A 13,119-nucleotide genomic window follows, 5' to 3' on the forward strand; every position below is an offset into this window, starting at 1 on the left:
GCATAGTTATTCAGCTTTCCCCAAATTTAAACTACCAATAATTACCATTTAGACAGCATTAGAAAGAAATTGAAGCATACAAGTAATAAACTATAGTTTCTTTTTATATAAAAATGTACTCTTGAAAATGTGTTTGGCACAGTGCTAAATCATATACTAAATATTGTAAGATACAATAAAACCCTGGAGTTAAATTGTGTTTACACCCTTTAAGGGATAAAAATAAAAATATATCAATTATTCAGAAGTCAGACTATACAAACTGTATAAACAATATTTTATGTCTTGTTTTGAAAACCACTAATATAGTAAATTTTACATAAAAGACTGCAAAATCATATAAATGGATTTAAACAGATCTTTACAATAAGAAATTCAAATGGAAACGGACAAGTAACAAAGAGAAGTAAAAAAATTTATTGCAGTATTTGTTCCACCAGATTTGCTGGGGATCCCTTTTCATGTATTATTTCAGGGTGACCTAATACATCAAAATCTACATTTACAAAAACTACTCCTTCAGATAGGTCATAGATACTGCATGTTTTTTATTTTTTATTTTTTATTTTTTTTCTTTTTTCTTTTTTTTTTTTTTTCCAACAGAATAAATTCTATATCCAGGAGAATCTGCCATTTTACGGCCTGGAAAAACAATGCTTCCCTGGAAACTCAGCTAAGCTAAAGAAAGCCATCCGCTGCTAGGTTAAACTCCAAGAACACTTTATTAAGAACATTAACAGACTAATTTCCAACATTCACTTGTTTATTTTTTTAAACAGAAAGTTTTTTTTCAAGATATAAACAATTTTTTGTTAAACTATAATACAGTGGGAGTAAAAATGAACTAAGACATTTCTGCTGCACAACAGCGAAGGAAGCTCCCACATAAATGTTTACCAAACAGTTCCTTCTTTTTTTCCCGCATCCCAGGTTCCATTCTTACTCTTCATTTAACTGATTTTTTTTTTTTTTCCCCCAGAAAGTTGATATTTCAAGTTTTTCTGTTATTTCAATTCCTGTAAATTTGGCTGCATGTACAAATTCATTAGCTGGAAGTTCCATCCTTGGCAGCATACAGCGATCGTAAAGTCTGCACAACTTTATTAGTCAGCTTATTAGCACTCGTTAGAGCAATTTTTTTGTAAATAATGTCTGACTCTTTAATAGTGTCTACCCAAGGCACCAGTTTGCGGCCATCACGGCGCTTAGCCTCAGTCCAGGAGCCACTGTAGGAGCCTGCCATCCACTGAACACTGAAGCCATTGCTGGTTTTCTGTACTACTCTTGCAATTTGTGGTCGGTCTTTGTACTTTGGACAGCAAATAGCGATGAGATCCATGACATCAACACTTTCATTCATCTGTGCTGCCAACTCTGTAGAGTCTGAATTTCGTTTTGACCTTCTCAATGACTAAAATATTGGGGGGAAAAAAGACCAAGTGTTACACAAAAGAACTTTAGTGAAATTATTGCTTTTATTGCTTTTAATCCCTTGACGCCGGGAGCTGGGGTTTCCCGGCACACATTCCATTGCCGGCAATGAGACGCACTGCGACCGCCAGCGCCAAGGGGTTAACATATCCTTGTAAAACCACATACTCTTAATTTGTACCCGTGTCTCTTTATCTCTTATTGATATATAAAATTATATATACACACGAATCATAAAGCTACATAAAAACTTGGCAACAATAAAAAGGATAACACATAGTACATTCCAAAGGGAAATTAATAAATTCTTATATGGGGTAAATCTTATTTCCTAGTTGTTGTTTGGTTTTTTTTTATTGTCTTTTCTGTTAAACTTTCTACAAAAGTTGTATAAATGGTTAAGTAGAGAATCTCTGTCTACAGAATGCTTTCTTTCATGTGAGTTACATTACTTGGTGTACATTTAATATAATAAACTGACATTTATAAGCACATAAAAATAATTTTACGTAATACGCTGTGAAATACGTTGACTCCTCCTCCGCCTCACCCCTGAAGTGCCTCCTCCTCTATCCTCCCCATCACTCTCATCGTCCTCTGTCTCAGCTGCATTGTTTTTAGGGCTGCCTCCTCCAAGCAGTGAGGTAATTGCTTTGTTCCGAGCATTTGTGCTAGCTGATACCTCTCCATCTTCTTCCTCTTCATCAGGATCCAAATGTTCCATAAGGAGCTTGAACTTTAAAAAAAAACCCCACCAAAACAGATCAGTCCACATTCTAATTTTAAAAAAACACATTCAGATCAGACTAAATGAAATAAAAAACCAAATGAAAAGATAAAGAAACAGTGTAAAACAAAACAGTGTTTTGTTCTAGGAGATATATAAAATCTTTCTTTCTGTGTTTCCAAAATTACAAGTTCTCTAGTTAATATTTTAAAGAATTGGGGGGGGGGAGGTAAATATACTAGGTCTAGTCTCTGTTCCTATGATGGAAACAAGGCTAAAGTGAACAAGTTATTTGGTAGAGGTATACAAGATGGATACCAGAAATTAGAAAACACTCTGAAAAGATGAATATACTTTAGTTGAAATTAATTTTTATTGTGTTCAAATTTATTAGAAGACTTTGAAAAATAATCCTGCTAAACATCCTGAAAGGAAATGGTGAGTTATCAGTATATTGCATAAGATTACCAGGAACTTATAGTTTTGAAATGTTCATAGAATCATAGAATGGTAGGGGTTGTAAGGGACCTTTAGAGATCATCTAGTCCAACTCCCCTGCAGAAGCAGGGTCACCTAGATCAGGTCACATAGGAACATGTCCAGACGGGTCTTGAAGACCTCCAAGGAAGGAGACTCCACAACCCCTCTGGGCAGCCTGTTCCACTGCTCCATCACCCTCATAGTGAAATAGTTTTTTCTTATATTTAAGTGGAACTTTTTGTGTTCCAGCTTCATCTCATTACCCCTTGTCCTGTTGCTAGCTACAATAGAAAAAAGGGATGCCCCAACCTCTTGACACCCACCCTTTAGATATTTGTAAATGTTAATAATAATGTACTCCAGATGAGGCCTCACCAGGGCAGAGGAGAGGGGGAGAAGAACCTCCCTAGACCTGCTGATCTTCTTGATGCATCCCAGGATGCCATTGGCCTTCTTGGCCATGAGGGCACATTGCTGGCTCATGTTTAGTTTATTAGCAATCAGGACTCCCAGGTCTCTCTCTGCAGAGCTGCTCTTCAGTAGTTCAACCCCCAGCCTGTACTGGTTTCATCTAATAATTCAGCATCTGTTTTCAAGTTTATACTATGTTACCTAGTTTGAAGGGATTTTAGATTTTCTGCAAAGCAACTTTACTTACATCTAAATATTGTTTTACTATATTCCTCTTCACTTCTTCAGTGATCTTGGAATTGGCCATATCGCTCTGCAGAAAATCCAGAGTTTGTTTTGGATGGAAATGAACTCCTGTCTTCCTGTTTATTGCTTTGTCATAAACTTTTGCAGATTCAGATGGAGAATATTTTTGAATTTTACTGTTTAAAGAAAACAAAAGGGAAGAGGTTTTAAGGAAAGTCCAAAACAATTTCAAGGAAAAACTTTTAAAATCTTTGATATAAGCAGTTATATTTTAATAATTCCATATACAATAGACATCCTAGTAAGAAATGAAATCATTGCTTTTTCTAAGCCAAAGTTTCATTACAGTCAACCTATTACATTTATGATTTTTCTCTTACTATTATCTAAATATCCTTACCTATCAGAGAATCCACAGAGGTTCTTTAAATGCTGTTTCAGCATCAAAAGTAATAATATGCCTTGGGAGACATTTGCAAATTCAATTAAAGGAGTTGAATTTTCTGGCAAACATTTCATCACAGCATTTATATCATTTTCTTCATCAGAATCTGAATCAGAGTCTACTCGTTTCCGTAATCTCCGTGGCTTAGAAGCTTCCCCCTCACTTTCGCTCTCACTCCCACTGTTACTGTCACTCTCAGTTTCCTCGTCTGATGAAGGTTTTCTTTCCTTTTTTTTGTCTTTCACCATAGACTGTGAGACAGAGAAGTTAACACACATTCCAAAATTAGGGTAAGTAGCATCATGTATTTTTCTAAAAAATATTTCCAAATCATTGTTGGCTTGAACTGTAAAGAATTCCTTGAACAATATTATTAATGAATAACTTGATATTAAAAAAAATTATTTCACCTGAATATAATTTTTGCATGTTACATATATTTCCATGTACACTTTGGTACAGACTAGTCCAAGCTAGTTTCAATCCTTGTCTCTGAAAATTCTATGACACTAATTACACTGCTGACCAGAGAAAACCCCAAGTCATAATACACAGTATCAATAATAATCACTTATACTACTTGTAGAGCAACAAAATTTCACACTTACACTATTACTGCACATACCGTGATTTTTCATAACACAGAACTTAAGATGTCCCAAGTACTATCTCATCCTCTATGTGTTGGTGCTACACACTAGTCCCCCATCTAAAGAATGTACCGTCTCTTTCTAGCAGACTGAAAATCAAGTTTGGTAGAGTGACAATTCAAAACAGTGTACTTTCCAGGTATCAACTCTGACTTGTACTTACTAGACAGATTTGGTTTGTTTCCTGACAGTTTGGACCTTCTACTGGTAAAGTTGTCCAGAAAATAAAGACACTGAAGGTTTTAGGAAACAGAGGCCTTTTTCTTATAGGGTTGTGTATTGCCATAACAACAGATACTATAACATTATTAGGGTTCTTATATGCTACCTTAAGAAAAGAAATATTGCACACTCTTTTCTTGCAATAAACAATGTATTTAAAGTTTCTCGGGCAACGTACACACAACTGCCATCAGCTACTTGACAACAAAAGAAATAGAAAACTGGATTTTATTATTAAAATTATACAAGTGACCACAATAAATCAATATTTCATGATGATTCTGGATTCATGTACTTCCCAGATGCATGCAATTCATATTAATTCCAATGAATTCAGCAATATTAAGGATTTATATAGATTTAATATAAAGATCTCAAAATTTGTCATTCTTTTTTAATAATATAAGCAGCAATATAATGAAAGCTTTTAACTAGTGTCTACCAGATGCAGGCCAGAACAGAAAGGGTTGTTTGCCTTTTAACTACTGGTTACAAAGTAACAGTACTGGTCTATATCACAGTAATGGTACTGTATTCCCTGAAAAACTGACCAAATTATAGACAAGCTTATGTTGCTACCATAATAAATATACTAAAATATTAATGTACATACCTCTTTAAATGACTGTAGTAGGTTGCTACCAGAAACTGATAATGTAATATCTATATGATGCATTATAAACAGTGGCTCTTCCTGTGTTTGATAAGGAAAACAAGCTAGATTGTCTGCTATGTACAAGAGCATATTCACCTCTGTTTTCTGTAAGTTAAAAGAAAAAGTAAAGATAAATATACATACAAATACCTTAGATTTATATACTTAACCTGTGTTCCTAAGAGTCTAGAGCAAAAATATGATCATAAATTTTACATACTTTACAACCCATTCTAAACAACATGTACATATGCAAAATTTAGTCATACCTGAAGATACATTATTTCTGATCAATCCAAACTGAATACTGAATAGTATAGAATGATGCAAAAGTAAGAAATGCATTCTATTATTATAGACTCATAGAATGGTAGGGTTGGAAGGGACCTTTAGAGATCTTCTAGTCCAACTCCCCTGCATAAGCAGGTCAACCTAGATCAGGTCATTTTATATGCCTTATAATACCTTATATTACAAAGCAAAACAAAGTACCTTAGGGAAATAAAGTTTTCAACAATTATGTCATCAAAATACATTGTAAAAGGAGAATTTAAGCTTGTAATGCTATATTTTCTTTTTAAGTGAAGGAAATGTGATGCTTACTGCAGTATCATCAAATAGGTTGAGTAAAGAAATTAGAAATGCTCTTCTGTGTTGGCGGTTCCCTCGGATCATGGAGTATAGGTGTGAACACAATGCACTGGATGATTCATCATGCCTAAAACCTCTTACAGGATCCTTTGGGCAGGTATTGATTGCCTGTTGTACTTGGTAAGACATCTTCATACCAGCCACTGCTTTCATCTGAAGTGGAAAAGTTTTTATTTTTATTTAAACCATTGCTTTCAAGCAATAAAACTGAAAATAGAAATTAATCAAATGCCTGTCAACAGAAACTGCTAGCTCATTTTTTAGCTTATTTCCTTTTAAGTAGATGCCCATCTGAAGTTTAATTTTCAAACATATACTTACTACCTTTTGAGTTGGCAGATTACATCCGAATTTTTGGCAGAAATCAATATGTCTTATAAACTGCTTTCACGTAAATTCTATGTTAGAAACATGTTTACCCACTGCGGCCAGGTATTCCAATTTAAACAATTTTCAAGAACAATGAAATGTTTTCATACCTGAAAAGAGTATTTAACCAAATGTATATGCTTGACATCACTTATGGTGAAACCAACAATCCGGATTAGTACAATAGGATTGACAAATAGAAAATGAGAGGGTTTTCATATATTCTGCAATTTCCACCCAATTTTACTTACTTCAAGGCTCCTGTTCTAGTTTCAGAACAAACAATCTTTAGCTAGGTTGCGTATCCAATTCTCCTCATACCACCTCTGCTTCTGTTCAGCATCGTTGTCTCTTCATCTATACATTATTTTAAATTACAGATGCCTACATAGCAAATTTTATCTGCTAGCCTTCACCTACTGGATTAGGTATCTGTTTGGATGCCATGAAGAGTGCAGTGTTACAATTGGAGTGGAATACAATCAAATTTGTGAAGTCCTACAATGTAGTATACACACTGCACCTAGACTGGGGACTTCTGAAATAAGGAAAGGATGCTGCAGCTCAATTTCAGAACTTTAGCAAAACTAATGGCACTATACCACAACTCCACAAGTCCTCATTTAGCCCTCAGATTTTCCTTTCAGCAAGATCCCTCAGTTTATAAGATCTTCCTGTGCTCCTTCTGCTTAATTATAATTTATAAAGCCTTGATGCCTTAACATTCTAATACTAAGGACCTCTACCTTTACAAGGTGTTCTTTTCCCTAGTCTACTGATACAGGAAAAACATTGCTGAACATTATGAAACACATGTCCTAACCTCTTATCAAATAAATGATTGTATGTACTATTCAGTGAGGAAAGCACTATTGTGAATTACAAGTTAAAGAAATTTTTAGACTGAAAGAGATGCTTAAAATTATTACATCCTTTCTATTTCTAAGAACAGAAATCTCCAAATAGGGCAAAGAGTCAGGATCTTCTTTACAACTGCTTATAGTTATTCTTTATTTGTTACTTTATATTGTCTTTCTGCAGCTAAGGCCTATTCACCAGAGAACATAACAGTATTTTATACAATAACAAATCCAAATTACTTACATGAATGAACCCAGCATATTTTTTGTCTATTTCCACCAACTGCTGGTCAGCTTTGTTTCGCATAGAGGGCTCTGGATCTGTGCCCATAGCAATTAAGTATGGCACACACTTGAAAAACAAATGAAATAATTATTCAGAGTCATTGTACCTCCTCTTTCTCGCTCTTTGTTCTTCTATTACACTGCTGTTCTTGTTATATTCTGTCTACCGCAGAAACTAGAATAGGAAGCTCTATGCAACTTACTACCTAACTACTTTTTGCAAGCAAATAGTACAAAATGCACAAGAGACCAGCATTATAAACAACAGAGGTTATGTAAGGTTTCAGGTAGCATTTTAATTTATGTCAAACTCTAAAGTCAATTTTACATTACCAAAAAATGCCATTTAAAAAACTCCACACCACTTATGACTGACAAGCACAATGGCTATGGTATAAACAAATAATTACAAAAATATTATGTAGGCAAAGAATAATGGAGATGATGACCGATGTTCTGACATCGACTCTGGAATTCCATAGTGTTTGGAGGATATGGGGATTGAGGTGGAGGAAAGTTGACACAGTTTTCAGGAAAAAAACTAAACAGCTTGGCATACACATGAAATTTATGTGTAACATAAATATGTTCCAATGTACATTTGTAAGTGCTCTTTAGACACTGGCTATGCTTTTATATCTTGATCCAAAGGCAATAAAATACAGCATTTGGAATCTAACTGGCTAAACAACATAAAATAGATTTCAAAATAGGCTTTCTGTAAAGGCCCCTTGCTATAATAAGAAATTACTGTAAAATAGCTAGAAGAGAAAAACTAGAAATGTATCTAGCAATTGTAAAATCCTCTTAAAACCTGAATAGCAAAATATCCCATCATAAAAGCCTATCATACCTGAACAGGATGGATGAGACCCTGATTCAATGTCAATGCAATGACGTTTAGAGCAAAGTGGCGTACACTGGACTGGGTATGAAAGAAAGCCTCAAGGACCTGTTTGAGATATAGCTGCATGATGGAACTACTCATCCCTGAGGAAATATCACCCATTTCTTTCAGGTCTTCCTGCTTTGCTACTTTTTTCCCTGTAAAAACGACAAAAGCAATAGCACACACACCACAGTATAATCATTTACTTTTCCATTACTTGATGTGTACTGATCTTTAAGCTTTATAATACATACACATTTCATATGCCTTAGAATGGGTTTATGATCTCATGAAACATAGAACAGTCTGATGGGAAATATACTTAAAAAAAATAGACATGAATTTTTAAGTCTTGTTCCTCAATAAAGTTTTTAATTTTAAAAAAATTTTACTTTGTATTTCTTATTTTATATCTGAAAATTAACTTTAGAAAAGATTTTGATAAAAATTATTACTACCATCGTTATAGCAATTATGTATTCTGGATTGCTTTCAGGATTTATACATCTTGAAAGTAAATAAACTACACTTCTTAATATACCTATGCATATAATGTTTTTAAAAAAAATGTACTGAAATACTTTGTGTACAATATTATTGATTAGAAAACAATCATAAGTGACTCAGTTTACATATATAGTAATTGTATGTAAGAAAGTTAGGTTTTGTATGCCTCATTAGCAGAGAAGAACCCAACACTTACAGTCTCTATCTGCCTGCTGCATACGTGTATCTTCCTCCTGCAAGTAGGTCTGGAGGTTTTTTAACACTTGGATTTTTAAGTTTACTGAACAGTTCTTATCTGAAAGAATGCTGTTGTATAGAGTCTTCACTTCCTGTTCGAACATTAAACTTGGGTGTTGTATAAATGCAAATCCTAAGGGAGGAAGAATAGAGGAAATATTCCACATTATTATCTAACAATTGTATTTCTGCTTTTTAAGCCTTTCTTTAAGAAAGAGGTATGAAATTTATCTCCTTCCAACAGCGTAGCAGCAGCAAACTTGACCAGCTCTGAGAATGTCCAACCTATTTCTTAAGGTTAATTTCAAAAATGAAAAGCATTTGCATGTATGTGTAACAATCCATAATTCTTTTGTTCCTTTATCACTTTAGAGTCTAAAGACACCAGTATTCTCTCAGGGAAATTATTATTTTTTCCATCCCCTGTAAGCAGGGAAGAAATCTTACTTGGCTTAAGAATTTATCATAGGAGATGAAAAAAGGCATCTGCTATGATCTTTTAAGGACTGACTTCACATTTTGGGGCTGCCCTCACATCACTTCTCTTCATACCTTTTTCACTCTATTAAGAGTAAACGCTGAACATGCCTGAGTAAGACATTACCTTTTAGATACTTACAGGTTTAGCTAAAATTGCTAACAAAATTTTGTATCCTCAATCTGCCTTGCAAGTACACATTTGGAAGAGAAGCATAACCATAACCATTAAGCTTATGGTTAAGCTTAATCCCTCAACAGCAGACACTTCCCAAAGCAAAGGCTAAAACTGTCGAGACTCCTTATTGAAAGAACATACTAATAATTACTGATAGGAAAGCATACACTCTTCCTGCGATGCCTTCACTGTATATAAATATTGAATTATCTTATTAGTCATTTTCGCCTTATTGTTGTACACAAATGTTGAATGGATTTGACAACTTGACTCAATTACCAGTCTGTAAGGTAGAACTTTGCACTGTCTACCACATTTCTGTACATCCAGCAGCGACCCTCAAAATGGAACCTGTACTTAGATGAGATTAATATATCACTGAAAACAACTGTCTGAGAGTTAATTAAAATAAAGACTGACATGCTTACAGGCAGAGGGAAAAAAAAAAGAAGAATGCCTACTGATATCCACCTATTTTCTCCTCTTCCCCCAAACTGATCACAGTTCAGTCTAATTTTGAAACATTCTTGACAAATGCCACATACTCAGCATCCATGAGTAAAGCAATCGTCTATATTTAGGAAGACAGCCCCTATCCCACATGCAATATTCTGTAGAGGACAATTAAATTAGAATGGACTACAGTAAGTGTTATGCATCTTGATACAATGCCTAGAAAAACCTCCAGGTAGTCCAGAACACCATAGTATTGCTCCTGCAACAGAGGAAACTCTAATGCCATTAATCTCACTCATCTGTCTGAAATGATTTCAGAATATCAAATCAAGATTCAGTCTCAGTTCCTCAGAGTCCTCCCTAGCCTGAACTGAAGCAGGATATCTAAAATGTCACTTAAACAGCAGCATAAAGAGGCAAATTCTTATCTACTGTTAAACCATACAATGCCAAGCTCACATGCATAGGAGGCAACTTTCTTTATACTGAGCCATAAACATGAACTGAACTCTTCAGGAAACCAAGGCTTATTTGCCCAAACAAGATTCTCTCACATGTACAGTTTTACTTCTTGAGCAGAGGATGAATGTAATACAAACCACTCAATGGCAATTCATGCACTACTGCAAGTCACTGAGATACCATACTATAGCCTTCCACTGAAGAATCTATTTAACACTGAAATACTGCCAAAATCCTAAAACAAACTGTAATATTTAGACTATGACATCATCTCAATGCCTTGTGAAATCCCACAGAGCATCCCCCAGTTGGTATAAACTGCTGTAGTTCCCTTGACTCCTGTGGAATATCTGCTCCTACACTTAAAATTCTGTTTTTCCAGCATTTTTTTTTAACCATACCTTGTGGACTGAAAAACAAGATTTGGAGCTACAACATACTTGCATGTGGGGAAAAAAATTAACATCTCCATTACTTTGGAAACCTAATGCTTTTTAAGACTTGGTCACACATCAAAAAAGCATTCCCTGTCAAAAGCATTCACTCTGCCTCAGAAGTATGCAACTTCAAAGTATTCCTTTGACTACATTTGTAACAACAGTTCTCAAATAAAACATGCAGTGAACTTTGATTTTAAACAAACTCCCTGCCACTACACAAATAAATGATTTTCTGATTAAATTCATGGATTTTTACTACATGAGAGTAATAAAAACTGTTAATATTTCTTACCAAGGCCAATAATAGCTTTTGTCTGTACTTCTTCATCTGAATGCTTTGTAAAATACATCAGTAGTTCAAGTACTTTATCCTTAATGTTAACCTGAGCAAATTAAAACAAAAAAATAGCTATTTGAAGATGAAATAGATGTTTTTAATCTCTTATAAGAAAGCCTAGATATAAAAAATGAGAAACACAATCTTATTGCACGGCCTTTGCAAAACCACGTATTTACAAACCAAAAAGCTATATTGTATGTATTATGAAAAAAGACATAGCTTTGAGAGACTAGAAATACTGCACTTTCAAATTGAAGTGAAACATTCATTATACATAAGAATTGGAGAGTAAATACAAGTTATTTTACCTTACTATTGCCCTTAAAATCTTCCTGATCAAAATCAAAATGCCGACACAATGCTCCAACTGTGAAAAGTGATCTAAGGAGTGCTGGTTTATTGGCAGTAAGTAACATACTATTGGAGTCTTCTTGGTGTTGACTTTTTAATTTCAAAAGTGCACCTACAGTTAGATAAAAGTTGTGATTACAATATTTAATCATGGTGTATCCCTAAGAAAAGACTTTTAGCCAAAACTGAAGAGTGACAACTACATGTTGTGATTTTACTTACCATAGTATCTATTAAAGCAGGCCCACACAAATTTGTAGTTCTGAGTGACCTTATTCACAACAGCCCCAAGACAGCTCACACAATACTGAACAACCTAGGAGCAAGAAAGAACAAATTAGTTATATATTTAAAAGTTAAAACTGAGATTTTTGTGAAGTTATGTAGGGAAAAGCTATGTAGAACTAAAACCAATGATCTAACAGATGTAATGTCCATTTTCTAGACTGCTCTGAAAACCTGCCTCAACTTAGAACTGTTAAAATACAGCAACAACACATACAAACACCAGTAAACCAAGAACATTGATTTTTCATGGCTGAAAAGTTAACTTAATAATGAAGACAAACTTGCTTTAAATTAAATACATGAATTTCACAATGTGAAATAAAATCAACTGAATAGTAGCAATTAAAAGCTTACCGTCATGCCATATTTGATGATGAGTTTCATGAGGTCCTCCTCAATAGTGGCAAGAAAGGTCTCACTTGGGTGCTCCATTAGTGGCACTACAAGTTCTAAGATTTTTGCAACATTGCAGATAACCATGAAATCATTCTGGGTCTGAAACAACAGTATTTATAGCATTTAACATTTCTGACTGTTACCTCTAAGTTAAGCATTCTTAACGTATTAAGTATAAACATATGTATTAATATTACATAATACATACTAATAGAAGACAACTACATGCAAATACATATTAATATAATACAATTGTGTATCTTGTGTAAGGTTTTGTTAAAGATTTTTAAAAAAATTTATATAGTTTACATTTCCTTTTAAATTACATATTATTTTGAAAGCAAGTTCTTGTTTTTTAGAGAAATTCTGGAAAAAAAAATCTGTAGATGCAGAACTTCATCTCTCATCAAGGCTGTGATAGACCTGAAAACTTTTGATCCTGATATGTTTTTCAAGTCCTACAACAAATTTAGGAACTCTTCCTGACACATGCACACTAGAGAACACACAGCATATGGCAACAGGTATTGGCAACAAGTGAAGTTGTACTATGGCTGAATGTGGCTTAAACAAAATAGATAATAATGCACACAAATATAGAAAGTACAATTAAAATGATTACTGGTTTGCATGATCATGAGTGTATATGTATTTTAAGTGAGGAGT

At 34.1% G+C, this 13,119-nt stretch overlaps 1 protein-coding gene across 6 annotated transcripts in view; it reads right to left on the minus strand.

Annotated features, from left to right (window-relative positions):
- Positions 1 to 343: 343 nt before the first annotated feature.
- Positions 344 to 13,119, minus strand: part of LOC133628460 (nipped-B-like protein) — a 165,575-nt gene continuing 152,799 nt past the window's right edge. For 3 of the 6 annotated variants that reach the window (XM_062016629.1, XM_062016630.1, XM_062016633.1), the window contains 13 exons: positions 12,412 to 12,552; positions 11,992 to 12,085; positions 11,727 to 11,881; positions 11,371 to 11,461; positions 9,025 to 9,198; positions 8,286 to 8,476; positions 7,392 to 7,499; positions 5,871 to 6,071; positions 5,226 to 5,372; positions 3,696 to 3,991; positions 3,297 to 3,471; positions 1,982 to 2,167; positions 344 to 1,411 (listed from right to left, as the gene is read on the minus strand). In XM_062016629.1, coding sequence (XP_061872613.1) covers positions 1,046 to 1,411; positions 1,982 to 2,167; positions 3,297 to 3,471; positions 3,696 to 3,991; positions 5,226 to 5,372; positions 5,871 to 6,071; positions 7,392 to 7,499; positions 8,286 to 8,476; positions 9,025 to 9,198; positions 11,371 to 11,461; positions 11,727 to 11,881; positions 11,992 to 12,085; positions 12,412 to 12,552 — 2,325 coding nt within the window. In that variant the 3' untranslated portion in view covers positions 344 to 1,045. Of the gene's footprint in view, positions 1,412 to 1,940; positions 2,168 to 3,296; positions 3,472 to 3,695; positions 3,992 to 5,225; positions 5,373 to 5,870; positions 6,072 to 7,391; positions 7,500 to 8,285; positions 8,477 to 9,024; positions 9,199 to 11,370; positions 11,462 to 11,726; positions 11,882 to 11,991; positions 12,086 to 12,411; positions 12,553 to 13,119 lie in introns of all 6 variants that reach the window. The other 3 variants (XM_062016634.1, XM_062016632.1, XM_062016631.1) reach the window with 2 other exon arrangements.

This window comes from Colius striatus, chromosome W (genome assembly GCF_028858725.1).
Source record: "Colius striatus isolate bColStr4 chromosome W, bColStr4.1.hap1, whole genome shotgun sequence".
Classification (NCBI taxonomy): domain Eukaryota; kingdom Metazoa; phylum Chordata; class Aves; order Coliiformes; family Coliidae; genus Colius; species Colius striatus.